Genomic DNA, 14,809 nt, shown 5'->3' with positions numbered 1-14,809 from the left:
AAATGACCAAGACCCAGGAGGCCCAGGCTAAACTAATTTAGCCCTAATTCTACAAGCACAGCGGTGAACAGAAGATCTTTAAATCTTGTGGACTCAAATGTCTCTTCAGAATATTAATATTCACACAGCATGCAGCAGACTGCCTATACCTTGGCAATGCTAATGACATTGACATGTCTACCTCCCTGAGCCCAGATCACCATAAAACCAAGCCTAAACTAAAAGTGAGCAACCAAAAAACACCCAGATTTTTATATAAGTCATGGGACGAATAAAATGATTTAACAATTGAGCCATATTTTTAAAAATACTTGCAAAATATGCATATAGATAAGTGCTAGTCCCTTCACTTAACAAACTTAAAAGTCCCATGCCAAAAACTTCTAAGAATCATTTCCAAGTAAATACAGAGAGAATAGGAAAGTGCCCTAAATATATTTTTGGAATTCAGTTCTTTTCTGATCAACTCTAGCTTGTCAGAATAAAAGAACGTAAAAAAGTATAAGAAGAATACATTTCTTTATAAGAATAATACAATACCTTTGAATACAATTCCTCTTATACTTACTCCATAATTGTACTTACTCTACAGTTTTCTGCAAACGTACTTACTCTACAATTTTCATCATCTAAAATCAACCAGCAAACAGTACCTGCTTACTGTGGGTGCTTTTCAACGTTACCTGTTAAAAAAAAACGTTGAGGTCTAATTTACATTTACTTCTTTTAATAAATATAAAGCTAAGGATCATTGGAATGAATGCATTTTTAAACAATTTTTCAACATAATTGTTGGAAAAATCACATTAAGTGTGTAGTTTATTCTAACTTCTATTCATTTTCCAGCCTACTGATGACAAAAAGGCTTGAATCTGAAACTTTTCTTTCTACACTCTGAGAAGTATTTTACTTTCACGGAGCATACTTTGGGCTCAGTAGAAACAAAGGATTCATTCAATGGAGAATTATTATCATCATTTTACGGGTCAGAAAAGGAAGTAAAGTGATGACCACATAGCCACTCAGCAGCATGCTCAAGTCCAAACCCTGGAACCTTGTCCATAGCCCCTAGTCTCACCATCCATGTTGCCTCCGTGTGTGGGATAAAAGACAATGCAAAAGTTAAAACACTCGCACACACAGGACCCAATTAAATATAATTGTAATGCCAATCTGAGAAAAATGACTTATTAGCTGTGTGATTTTGAGCAATGCTCTTAACCTCCCCCATGAAGGATGGTGTGAGAACGAACAGAATTGTAGCACGTGTATCAGTCTTGTACACAATGTCCTATGAAGATTAGCTTTATTATCACCATCATTATTATTGCAGAAAGACTTTCAGTTCAGAATAAGACAGCACAGTTAAAGAGACCTAGTTTTATTTTCCAGCTTCTTAACTGAGTCATCTTTCAGCTCCTTTTAATTAAAAAGAAAAAAACAATCAGAGATCTAATTCGGTATCAGGAAGATACACAATATGACTAACAGGCACTAATATTACTACACTTATAGTCTCTGGAAGGCTGGACATACGTATCCAAGAACTGCCTAAATTTTTACAATGACACACCATGCTAAATCTTCCATATTAGAAATTCCATATTTCTCTCCATACTAGAAATAATCGTTCCATATTAGAAATAAGAACGTAGATTTGGTAACAAGGGAAACTATTCAAATTTGCCAGTGCTATTATTTGTGTGCCTTCAGATGGGTGGGGAAAAAAATGTGTCAGCAAGCAATGCACCCTTTCTTTAGTTTTTCACTTATTATCCTCTAAAGATCATGAAAAAAAAAAAAAAACCAACAAACGTTTACTCTTGGATGTTTAACCTTGGCTCTGACAGAATGTTCCCTGTATCAAAAAACAAGAACTCAGCCAACAATGTTTTTGTTGTTAAACGGTTGCATGAAGACGATGTCCAGTCAAATCTAACCCCTCACCCCACTCCAAGGCTATGACCCTCAATTTTCATCAAAGTTCCTACCATCTCCTACTTTGTAAAGGCCCTAAAGAAGTTAATGAAGAAGGCAAAGTTCCTGTCCTCTGCTGTCACTCAGTAATGAGCAGTTTCATGTGGCAGTGCAGAAACTGGGGTTTGAGAAACAGACGTGTCCTGACACTCTGGACCGGTAATCATGAAAACCCCAGCACTGCCATAAAGATGCTGTCTTAATTCGGCTCCAAACAAAGTTCTGTCGGCGGCCGGCAGCGTTTCAGCGGGCAGCAATGTGGTGATACCTTCACAGGATACTTTATAGGCTTCAAAACACTTCCCTCCCTCCAGGCCATTAACCTTCTAAACCACACAGTGGGGTATGGCTGGAGTATTCTCCCCCTGAGGCAAGGGAACTGAAGTTCAAGAAGGTTTCTTGACTTGCCAAGATCTCCCCGCTACTTTGGCTTTAAGAAACTGGGTCTAAGAAACTCAAGCTTACGGATTCTCTGTTCTCTGCGCGCTCCCACCACATCTTCAATTCAAAGATCCTTCCAAATTCCATAGAAATAACCCAGTAAGGGCAGCTCTTGAGTATACCTTTTCCTTTGAGTCTTAATTTTCACTCAAGGCGAAATAACCCCTCCTCTGAAAGTTCTCCACGTTTTCCAAGCGGACAGCATCAAGTTCGCAGGGGATCTGTATCAGTCTCAGCAGGTGGACTTCACAAGGGGCGGGTTGGGGGAACGCCCGCCTGACCGTGTCCGGCGTGGCGGGGGGTTGGGGGCGAGAAGAGTGGGGGTTGCTATGTAGGGCGCCCGGACCAAATAACACGCCGCGATTTCACACTCCAGCCTAGCTCAGTTATGTAGCCAAATGTTCTTCTGTCACCACATATCCACGACTTTGGCTGTGTTGAGGACGAAAACAGAGAAAAGACACTGATCCCAGAACACTGCGCCTGGGAGGACGCAGGGCGCAGGCTTTGTAGTCTCTGAGAATCGCCCTGCGTAAAAGTGTCCTGAGGTCCCGCTTCTGCGCCCTTCCCGGCCCAAGCCGAACACAGGGTCAACCTCACTCTACAAAGTCAACGGGATAGAAATCCGCCACCCCGCGAGGAGCCCCTTCCTACTGTCTCCAAGGGGTCCCCGACACTGCCCTGAGCGACCCTAAGATACCTGGGTGTCTCTGCTGGGCACAAACCTCTCTGGCGCCACTTCCACCATCCAACCTCTCCCGCGGCCCTCCCTTCCCTTTCTCCAACCACCCTCTCCACCCCGCGCCGCTCCCCTCTCGCCCCCGGCCCCGCCCGCCTCACCCAGCCAAACCCGAGCGGTGGAACGCTGCGCCGGGTAAACGCCGCGCGTCGGGTCCTCCCTCGCGCGGCTCCGGGCAGCGTTCCGTAGCCACCGCGCTCCCGGTAACAGCGGAAAGGGGAGGGAGGAGAGCTACCGAGGAGGGGACAGCGACGCCCCGACGCCGCCACGCCCCCCGCTTCCCACACGGGGGCCACCGTAGCTCTCTAGAAGCTCCTCAGGGAAGCAAAGCGCCGTTCCCGCTGCAGGCACCGAGACGTCGCCCAGATGGAAGAAACTCTGGAGATGCGCGCTCCTACACCGGTGCCGCGGCGCCCGGGCCCAGCACCACGCACCTATGCGCGCCTCTGCCGGTCCTCCTAGAAATCCCGCCCTGCCTACCCGCGGCGCCAGACGCAACGACGCTTTCAGGGGTCAAAGACCTGGCAGAAATGACTTCCCAACCCCAGATGCCCCCAGCAGCAGTATTTAGCAGTCATACAATTGCCTGAAATGAAGAATGAGTAATCTGGATGAGTCCGCCCTGAAATCGACCTGCAACTTACCCGGAACGTGAGCGGTCTCTCTCTGACCTCTGCTGGCTGCTTCACCTGGAGTCTGAGTCCGACTCATGTAGCACTTCACTGTCCGCGTTAGTTCAGCCTTCACTGTCAGCAACTCGTCACCTTGTCCTCTTGCAGCGAAGGTTTGGAATCCCATCACGGGTGTGCAGTGGTTAGTCCTGAGATCATGGTGGTGCTAGGAGAACCTGCCAACCAATACAGAAAGTTGTCACGAATAGAAACCTAAGCTCTGGCCGGGTGCGGTGGTTCAAGCCTGTCATCCCAGCACCTACTTTGGGAGGCCAAGGCGGATGGATCACTTGAGGTTAGGAGTTCGAGACAGCCTGGCCAACATGGTGAAAGCCTGTCTCTACTAAAAATATAAAAATTAGCCGAGCGTGGTGGCGGGCGCCTGTTATGCCGGCTACTAGGGAGGCTGAAGCAGGAGCAACCCGGGAGGCGGAGGTTGCAGTAAGCCGAGATCGCGCCATTGCAGTCCAGCCTGGGCGACAGAGCAAGACTCTGTCAAAAAAAAGAAAAAAAAAAAACAGAAAGCAGAAGAAGGGAAGGAGGGAGGGAGGGAGGAAGGCAGGCAGGCAGGAAGGAACCCAAGGGAGGGAGGGAGGGAAGAAGGGAGGAAGGAAGGAAGGAAGGAACCTGAGCCAAGGAAGGAAGGAAAGCAAAGAAAGGAAGGAAGGAAGGGCGAAGGAAGGAAGGAACCGAAGCCAAGGAAGGAAGGAAGGAACCTAAGCCCAGGAAGGAAGGAAAGAAGGAAGGAAGGTAGAAGGAAGGAAGGAACCAAAGCCAAGGAAGGAAGGAAGGAAAGAAAAGTAGAAAGGAAGGAAGGAAGGAACCTAAGTCCCAGAAGGGAGGGAGGGATGAAGGAAGGAAGGAAGCTAAGCTCTCTCTCGCGGTGCCCTGACTTCTCCCGGGGAAGGACCTCTGAGCTGCCTGCACTGGTAATGACACGTAGGTGAACCGGTCCTGGCTTTCTTAGAAGATTCCCTGCTGCATAAAACCAAATCCCGTTGCACTTTCCTGGGTTCCTTGGCTTTGTCCTTTGTCATTTCCAGGATGGAGCAGAGGCACTGGTAATTTGGCTTTTACTTGCCTGGTACCTCTGGCATGGAGTGGCTAAACGGTGGCACCATGTACTAGTTGCTGCCATCTTTGGATAAAATATTGAATCAATATGACAAAAGTCAGATGAATACTAGTTGCCAATTACCCTGCTTCCCTTGGGGGCAGCCTGTTTGGAGCATAGACCAGCTTTGACCTGCAAGAACTCTGGATATTTGGAATATTTAAAATTCCAAATACAGTATCCCAGGAATTCAGGTCAGCTGAAGGCCGATTGGGAAGGGCTTACCTGAAATGAATCAGAAAGAAAAAGGTGTGGGTGTGTGCTAACATTTTTTGAGTATCGGCTATGTGCCAGGTACTTTTTCTTATTATTTTAAGCAAGTCTGTGAACATCCCTGAGAATAACAAATCATTTGTTCCCATTTCGCAAGGGGGAATCTATGACTTAGAGAGGTTCAAATAACTTGCCCAAGGTCACAGAGCTAGTAGGTAGCACAGTTAGGCTTTGAAGGCAGGTGTATCTGACACCAAACCCTATGTCCAATTTCCACCATACTACCAGCAAGATGGAAGAATAATGAAATAAAGGGACCAGGCAAGAGCCAGTTTCAGGAATACTTAAAGGGAAAGAGGAGTCAGGAGGAACTTAGAGAAAGAATCTTGAAACAAGAGGAAACGTCATGCCAGGTAAATCAGTGAGTCAAAAACCAGAAACAGCTGTACTAGTTGGCAGACTGGACATAGTCCAAGGCAAGAAAATCGTTTTTGTAGGGAGATTAGGATATTTTGGACCAAGATTGTGGGCTTTAGTCATCCCCTCTGAAGCCACTTTGAAATCACCTTTCTCAAAACTGCCATAAGTCAGGCCTAGGCACTATCACGTGGACATCCTACTAACTCTGAGTATAGACCTTCGACATCTCGTCACAGACACAGGAGGTTCACATTCTGAAAGAGCATCTCTAGGACTAAGGAGAAACATTCAAGGACAGGTTTTTCAAGTTAGGAATGCTCACTGGAAATCTGCTCTGTCCCCTCTGGGATCTGGAAGTAGAATTTCCCAAGCACTAAATGCTGAGGGGTGGACTTTCCAAGAATTTCCTGATTGGTTAATTCTGAGAATGTCACTGATCATTACAGACGGATCACCATGCAGGAAAAGGAGAGGCTGGTTTGGGTTTTTTCATGGGGAAGGTGAACTTCCAGATCACAGTGCCCTCCAAGACACAGGGCTTGAAAGTCATGAGTGTCAGGGACAACTCACCGTGTCAGCTAGCCCAGCCGGGCTCATGCCCAGCACCCATTGATCACACACAAAGCTCCATTGTGGCCAGGATAGCCTCATAAAAGACCAAAAGCCTAGCAGCTGCCTGCCAAAACCCAGCCAGGCTTCACAAGAAGTGATTTGTGCTGTGAGCAGAGCTTTGACCCCGGTTTTGAACTCAGCTGACAGTCAGCAAAGGGGAAACCAGTCTCTGTACAAAACAGGAAGGAAATGAGATGAAATGAACTGCATTATAAGCTACCAGAGGGTGCCTAATGGCATCTTCACCACATAGAAGTCCCAGGAAGAAAGACTGATGATTTCGCATGGGAGAGAAGCCCAGACAAGCACCAGGGAAGGAAAGAACCGAGGAAAGCTGCATTTGGCTTGGCTGTTTCTCTTCCTCCTTGCCTGACTTAAACAGCCACTGTCTGCAAAAGGACACATCTGTATGAATCCACTTACATGAGGAACCTAGAACAGACAAATTCATAGAGACAGAAAGTAGAACAGAAGTTGGCAGGGCCTGGCAGGATGGGGAATCCAGAGTTATTGCTTGATGGACACAGATTTTCTGTCTGGCTGATGAAAAAGTTCTGGAGAGAGATTGTAGTGATAGTTGCACAATGCTGTAAATGTACTTAATGCCACTGAATTGTACACTGAAAAATGGTTATGATAATACATTTTGTTATATTTTACCACAAATATATATGTGTATGGTGTATGTATATATGTATATATTATTTATATATTTTACATATACATATATATGTAAAAAATATAAATGTATTATCATGATGTAATACTTCTTTGGAGTAAAAGCCCAGGTGAAAGCAATCAGCTGACAGGGCCCCTACATCTGGAAATTCTTCATTTGAATTTTTGTTCATTTCTCTTTTTAATTTTTATTTATTTATTTTTGAGATGGAGTCTCACTCTGTCACCCAGGCTGGAGTGCAGTGGCATGATCTCGGCTCAGTGCAACCTCTACCTCCCATGTTCAAGCAAATCTTGTGCCTCAGCCTCCCAACTAGCTAGGATTACAGGCATGCACCACCACACCCAGCTAATTTTTGTATTTGTAGTAGAGATGGGGTTTCACCATGTTGGCCAGGCTGGTCTCGAACTCCTGACCACAGGTGATCTGCCTGCCTTGGTCTCCCAAAGTGCTGGGATTACAGGTGTGAGCCACCACACCCAGCCTTTTTGCTTTTAATTTGTTTTTTTGAGACAGGGTCTTGCTCTGTTGCCCAGCCTGAGTGCAGTGGCATGATCATGACTCACTGCAGCCTCGACCTCCCAGGCTCAGGTGATCCTCCCACCTCAGCCTCCCTAATAATTGGGACTACAGGCAAACAGCACCACACCCAGCTAAATTTTTTAAGTTATTTGTAGAGATGAGGGTTTCCCTATGTTTCTCAGGCTGGTCTCGAACTCCTGGGCTCAAACAATCCTCCCGCCTTGGCCTCCCAGAGTGCTGGGATTACAGGCATGAACCACTACGCCTGGCTCTATGAATGTTAATAAATCTTTGCCAGGCATGGTGGCTCACACCTGTAATCCAAGCACTTTGGGAGGTGGAGGTGGGTGGATCTCTTGAGGTCAGGAGTTCCAGACCAGCCTGGCCAACATGGTGAAACTCCACCTCTACTAAAATACAAAAATTAGCTGGGCATGGTGGCAGATGCCTGTAATCGCAGCTACTTGGTAGGCTGAGGCAGGAGAATCACTTGAACCCGGGAGGCAGAGGTTGCAGTGAGCCAGGATAGTGCCACTACACTCCAGCCTGAGCAACAGAGCAAGACTCTGTCTCAAAATAATCAAATAAATAAATAAATCTTAATTTATTTTTCTTTCCATTTAGGGGTGCCCAGGGCCCAGCTTTTGGGTTGTTGCAGCTCCTTATTCAGAAGGAAGAGTAGTTCTGCCATTTTACTCTCTGCTCCAGCTGGTATTAAGTAGCTGGGGGTTTGTGGTGGCATAGTCAGAGATGTGGCCCTAAAAGGGACTCTTTACCTTTGAGGACTAAACTCATTTTTTTTTCTTGCCCAAATTCCTATCTAAGTGGTCTGGGGAGTCATGCCCTACAAATCATAAATTCTCATCAGATGGGTTTTATTTAACCCTGTATGTCATGACTTACTTTCCAATCTGACTCTGGCATAACATCACGAGACAAGGAAGAAAATCAAAATATTTTACCCCAAAACGTGTTTCTTTGCCGTATTTTGAAATGACCCTGCAAAGCTGTTCTTTGTGGGGGAAAATTTACATCTGTAAAAGATCTCTATTAAAATAGCTAGATCTTTTTCTTCCAGACCCTCCCAATCTAAAGAGATTAACTAGGATCTGAATAGGAAACATTTGTCATCTATTGTCTCTAAGGGCAGACACTATAAGACTTCAAAACAACTTTGGTCACCACAATTTTTATCTTAACCTGAACATTCCCTTCTTATGAATCCCAGGTTTTTAGACAAACTCAACCAATTGTCAACCAGAAAATGTTTAAATTCCCCTATAACCTGGAAGCCCCACCACCGCCGGCTTTGAATTGTCCCGCCTTTCCGGACCAAACCAACTATTTCTTCAGTGTATTTGATGGATGTCTCATGCCTCTCTAAAATGTATAAAACCAAGCTGGGCCCTGACCACCTGGGACACATGTTCTCAGGACCTCCTGAGGGCTGTGTCACTGGTCATGGTCACACATATTTGGCTCAGAATAAATCTCTTCAAATATTTTATAGAGTTTGACTCTTTTCGTCGACACCTTTGATATTAAATCTATGCACTATTTACAAAGAGAGAGGGAGAAGGAAAGGGAGGGAATGAGAGAGAGAGAGAGAGAGAGAGAGAGAGAGAAATTGAAGAAATTAAAAGGATTTTAGACCCAACTGACTATTTGCTTCCAGCAGCCAAGATGACCAGTTAGGACCATCCCATAGCTTCAGGCTGACCATTATCCCCAGGGTAAGCCTGTTCCTGAAAATGACTGGATGAGGGGATGTGCTCTTGGTCTGACAGATAACAAGAAGTAACCTTTGACTTTTAGTCCTTCCTCCTGTGTCTTCAGTACGCAGTTGCCACTTTTCCTCTTTGAAGATGCTCTTAGCTGGACTAGTAGAACTAGAAGCTGCACCTGTCTTGTGGTCTACTTTTATGACTAACAATGTGGTATAGATAAAATCCGTGGTTCCACATGAGTGCAATGGCAATCTACCGTTAGAACTAAAAACATTAAGTTGTTTGTATTCTGTCTTGCCCACTGGGTTGTGGAGCCAGGAAAACCTTACTCATTCTTGAATTTCTTCCCCATCCCCCATCCAGAACCTAGCCACGTACTTTATATATTTTAGGTGTTTCGTAAATGTTTTTAACTGCTCTCATGGCTTGTGTGGTATGATTTGAATGCCATCCTGCAAAACAGAAAGACGTTAAACTAAGATTATCCCATGCTTGGAAACAGTTAATATGTCCAAAGTTCAAAGTCTTCGTCTAACATTTATAGTGTTGTCTGAAATTTCAACCTAATTTTCAGTCTCTTCTTTCAAGCCTGCCTCAAATACCCTAAAATCCACAATAGCCACCAATTGTTCTGGGAATATTCTCCATTTTCCTACCCTCGTACCCCAAGTCATTGACCACATCTTATATTCTTCACATGTACTTCCTAGTGTTGACCCTATACTTCAGTGTTTTGTGCCTGACATTTCCTTTGTCTTGGGGGTAGCCTTGTAGCCCAGTTTAGATAATCCCCAAGTCATTTCCACATGGACTGTTTGATAAGGAAAGGCTAAAAGACTTAGATAAAATCTTAGGTGGCTAGTATGAATTTTATTCTATAACTCTGGTATCAAAAAAAAAGTGACATTACCTTATTTTTCCAAAATTTCTTCTAACTCAAATGAAATTGACCTAGTATTTCCTACTTGAGTAAATGACAAGCAATGGAGTCTGCCACATGTTGGAGAGCCTTACTCTTACCCCCCTAGAGCTTCTTGAGAGCCCAGGTACTTATGGAACATCTGGGGAAAGATTTCTGGCCTTTGTTCCATCATTATCACTGCAGAAGTTCCCATTTTCAAAGCCTGTGTTAATTAGGAAGTTCTATCACTCTATGCCCAGTGTAGGTACAGGGATCCTTTGCCAAGCCCCTAGAGGTTTAATGGCTCAGCATCCAAATGCTACCCTTTCAGAGAGTCTCTTCCTCATTCAAACACCTTCTTCAAACTTCCCAGCAAAACAAACAAACAAAAAATCCCTCTCCCTTATCTCCTACCTGAAGAAGCTACCTCCCAGTCAGGCAACTCCTGCCTCTCTGCATACCATATCTTAGAGACAAAAAAACTAAAGACAAAAATCTTTAACTCTGCCCCTTGGGACTCCCAGCCCTGCTGGCCGTCTTTCAGGAGGGGAGAGAAAAGAGGTCTCATTGATTCAGATTTTTCCACAAAGCAGTAAGAACAAAACAAATCAATTTCTTAATTATCAGCAGCCGCAAAATACAAATGAATTCCTCAATAAATTATCCTACCACAGTGGTTCATAAATTCTAATGCACTGGTACAATGAATACCAACGGATACTGGTCTGTGACCTGAACAGAGGTTGCATCTCTATAAAGTTTATAGATCCAGCTTCTCTTGCACCAGCCATTAAAGTCATTCAGCTTAATGTGATGCTCTGATTTTATGCTCACCAAGCCATCTACTTAAAAGTGGACTTTCTATGTCAATTTGCTTATAGAAAGAGAAGGCATTTATGAGTGAGAACATGTGGTGTTTGGTTTTCTGTTCTTGTGTTAGTTTGCAGAGAATGATGGTTTCCAGCTTCATCCATGTCCCTGCAAAGGACATTAACTCATTCTTTTGTATGGCTGCATAGTATTCCATGGTGTATATGTGCCACATTTTCTTTATCCAGGCTATCATTGATGGGCATTTGGGTTGGTTCCAAGTCTTTGCTATTGTGAATAGTGCTGCAATAAACATGCGTGCAAAGTGGGAGCTGAACAATGAGAACACATGGACACAGGGAGGGGAATATCACACACCAGGGCCTGTCAAGGGGTAGGGGGCAAGGGGAGGGAGAGCACTAGGACAAATACCTAATGCATGCCGGGCTTAAAACCTAGATGACAGGCCAGACACGGTGGCTCACGCCTTTAATCCCAGCACTTTGGGAGGCCAAGGCGGGTGGATCACGAGGTCAGGAGTTCAGGACCAGCCTGGCCAAGATGGTGAAACCCTGTCTCTACTAAAAATACAAAAATTAGTTGGGCATGGTGGCAAGTGCCTGTAATCCCAGCTACTCAGGAGGCTGAGGCAGAGAATTGCTTGAACCCAGGGGGTGGAGGTTGCAGTGAATCGAGACCGCGCCACTGCACTCCAGCCTGGGTGACAGAGTAAGACTCTGTCTCAAAAAAACAAAACAAAACCAAACAAAAAAAACCTAGATGAGGGGTTGATGGCTGCGGCATACCACCATGGTACATGTATACCAATGTAACAAACCTGCATGTTCTGCATATATATCACAGAACTTACAGTATAATTAATAAATAAAACAATTTAACGCATTCACATGTTTGCAAAGACCCTAAATAAAATATTAGTAAAGTAGCCGGGGGTGGTGGTGGGCACCTGTAATCTCAGCTACTCAGGAGGCTGAGGCAGGAGCATCGCTTGAACCCAGGAGGCGGAGGTTGCAGTGAGCTGAGATCGTGCCATTGTGCTCCAGCCTGGGCAACAAGAGTGCAACTCCATCTTTAAAAAAAAAAAAAAAAAAAGTAAATATAGCGTTGGAATAAAAGAGAAAATACACTGAAAAAAAAAATAAAGAGAGAGAAGGCATTTACCAACCAGTATGGACATTCCCACCTACTCCACTCCCCTAATGTTATATTTTTATAGTACATAGTAATAAATTATCATTCTTGCTTATATATTAATCTCTAGTGAGTTTGGTCCGATTACATCAGACCCTGTAATAAGTGGAATAATGGTCCCCCAAAGATGTCCACATTTTAATGCCAGGAGCCTGAAATTATGTTACACGGTAAGGGGGAATTAAAACCGCAGATAGAATTAAGATTGCTAGGCTGGGCACAGTGGTTCATGCCTGTAATCCCAGCACTTTGGGAGGCCAAGGTGGGTGAATCACTTGAGGCCAGGAGTTCGAGACCAGCCTGGGCAATATGAGGAAACCTTGTCTCTACCAAAAATACAAAAATTGGCCAGTCTCATAATGCAGTCTTAAAAATAAATAAACAAAAATTTAAAATAAAATATTTTTAAAAATTTTAAAAAGAATTAAGATTGCTAGTTGATCAGCTGGCTTTAAAATGAAGAGATTATCCTGGGTTATCCATATGAGCTCAATGTCATCACAAAGATCCTTATAGTAAAAGAGGGAGACAGGAGAGTCAGAGTCAGAGTGATTCATTGTGACAAAATTTTGACCACCCATTGCTGCCTTTAAAAAAATGGAAGGAGGCCATCCATGAGGCAAAGAATAGGGGCAGCCTCTATAAACAGGAAGAGACTGGGAATCAGATCCTCCCAGAGCTTTCCAAAAGGAACAGAGCCCCACTGACACCTTGATTTTAGCCCTGCTAGGCTCATTTCAGACTTCTGGCCTCCAGAGCTATATGATAAAACATTTCTATTGGTTTTGTTTGTTTGTTTGATTTTTTTGAGGCAGAGTCTCACTCTGTCACTCAGGCTGGAGTGCAGTGGTGCGATCTCAGCTCACTGCAACCTCCGCCTCCTGGGTTCAACTGATTCTCCTGCCTCAGCTTCCAAGTAGCTGGGATTACAGGCACATGCCATGATGCCTGGCTACTTTTTGTATTTTTAGTACAGACAGGGTTTCACCATGTTGGCCAGGCTAGTCTCAAACTCCTGACCTCAAGTGATCAGCCTGCCTCGGCCTCCCAAAGTGCTGGGATTACAGGCGTGAGCCACCGTCCCCAGCCATTTCTATTGTTTTAAGCACTAAATTTATAGTTACTTGTTACAGCAGCAAGAGGAAACTAATAGGACCCTGAGAGCCTGAATTATTTTGGTTGCACTGATGAAATACAGTTTCTGGATTTCGTGTACCTGCCAAGTGGTTTCCTGGACTCACCTGGAAATATCTCAATTTTTTTCTTTCCCTAATTATCCAAATGCTTTGAACATAATATAGGCTCTTAAAAATATCTGTTGAATCAATGAATTTTGGCTAAATATAAAGTCTGTGAGTCATGGCTGGTGTGTTTTTGATAGTTTGAAAACTTTCAGGATTAACCATTTCTCTCTCTAACGAGTTGTGAATAAATGCCTCTAATATCAATGTGATAGATCATTTTATGTGTCACTGGGATAAGAGGATGCCCAGATAGCTGGTCAAACATTATTTCTGGGTGTGTCTGTGAGGGTGTTTCTGGATAAGATTAGCAGCATTTGAATCTGTGAACTCAGTAAAGTAGGTTGGCCCTCCCCACTGTTGGGGGGCATCATTCAATCCCTTGAGGGCCTGAATAGACAGAGGAAGGAAGAATTCACCCCTTTTTCTCCGCCCCACTGCCTGAGCTAGACCATCTTGTCTCATTTCCTACTGTGCCCTTTGTTCTCAGCCCTTCAGACTTGGATTTCATTATTCCATCGACCTTCCTGGGTCTCCAACTAGCAGACAGCATATTGTGGATTTCTCAGCCTCCGTAACCTCCATGATCATGTGAGCCAATTTCTCATAATAAATCAACTTCTCAGCCGGACGCAGTTGCTCACACCTGTAATCCCAGCACTTTGAGAGGCCAAGGCTGGCGGATCACCTAAGGTCAGGAGTTCGAGACCATCCTGGCCAATATGGTGAAACCGTGTATCTACTAAAAATACAAAAATTAGCCAGGCGTGGTGGCGGGAGCCTGTAATCCCAGCTATTCAGGAGCCCGAGGCAGGAGAATCGCCTGAACCCAGGAGGCGGAGTTTGCAGTGAACTGAGATCGTGCCACTGCACTCCAGCCTGGCAACAGAGGGAGACTCCATCTCAAAAAATAAAATAAAATAATAAATAAATTTCTCTCTCTCTCATATATATAATATATAGATATAGATATATATACAAATATACATATACATGTATACATATGTCTATATTATATATGTGCATATATTTATACACACAGAGAAAGTATAGTGTATATATATACATAATATGTATATATATACATATGCTTTTGTGTATATATACATACACATATACACACATATATACACAAAAGCAAAATGAGCAAAAGTCCTCAGTTTCAATATCCTATTGGTTCTATTTCTCTGGAGAACCCTAAAAATCAAGAAACTGGTAGTTAAATTACATGGACTTAACAGCAAATTTGTGAGGATAACACGTAGCTCTTTTTTCTTCTTACATGGAAAATGTGAATCATTTGAAAATCAATGCCTAGTCTTAACATACAGTAGTGACTTTCCCCATACAAGAGGAAGCTTTCTTTCTTTCTTTCTTTTCTTTTTTTTTTTTTTTCAGACAGAGTCTAAAATATTTTTTAAAATATTACCCAGTAACCCAGGCTGGAGTGCAGTGGCATGATTTCGGCTCACTGCAACCTCTGTCTCCCGGGTTCAAACGATTCTCATGACTCAGTCTCCTGAATAGTTG

The 14,809-nt window shown here is 44.0% G+C and overlaps 1 protein-coding gene and 1 pseudogene across 13 annotated transcripts in view; both read right to left on the bottom strand.

Moving 5' to 3' along the window:
* The window catches only part of RUBCNL (rubicon like autophagy enhancer), a 95,370-nt gene that overhangs the window by 40,913 nt on the left and 39,648 nt on the right, over positions 1–14,809 (bottom strand). For 3 of the 13 annotated variants that reach the window (XM_055096704.2, XM_055096703.2, XM_055096701.2), the window contains one exon: positions 3,802–4,004. In XM_055096704.2, the coding sequence (XP_054952679.1) occupies positions 3,802–3,955 (154 nt within the window). In that variant the 5' untranslated portion in view covers positions 3,956–4,004. Of the gene's footprint in view, positions 1–2,540; positions 7,030–11,793; positions 11,917–14,809 lie in introns of those variants that run through there. The other 10 variants (XM_055096700.2, XM_055096696.2, XM_055096699.2 and 7 more) reach the window with 10 other exon arrangements.
* LOC129392957 (protein phosphatase inhibitor 2-like) overlaps positions 11,866–14,809 on the bottom strand; it is a 42,294-nt pseudogene continuing 39,350 nt past the window's right edge.

The sequence above is a fragment of the Pan paniscus genome, chromosome 14 (assembly GCF_029289425.2).
Source record: "Pan paniscus chromosome 14, NHGRI_mPanPan1-v2.0_pri, whole genome shotgun sequence".
In the NCBI taxonomy this organism is placed as follows: Eukaryota; Metazoa; Chordata; class Mammalia; order Primates; family Hominidae; genus Pan; species Pan paniscus.
The sequence above is the reverse complement of the archived record's forward strand: the minus strand, read 5'-3'. Positions and strand labels throughout refer to the sequence as shown.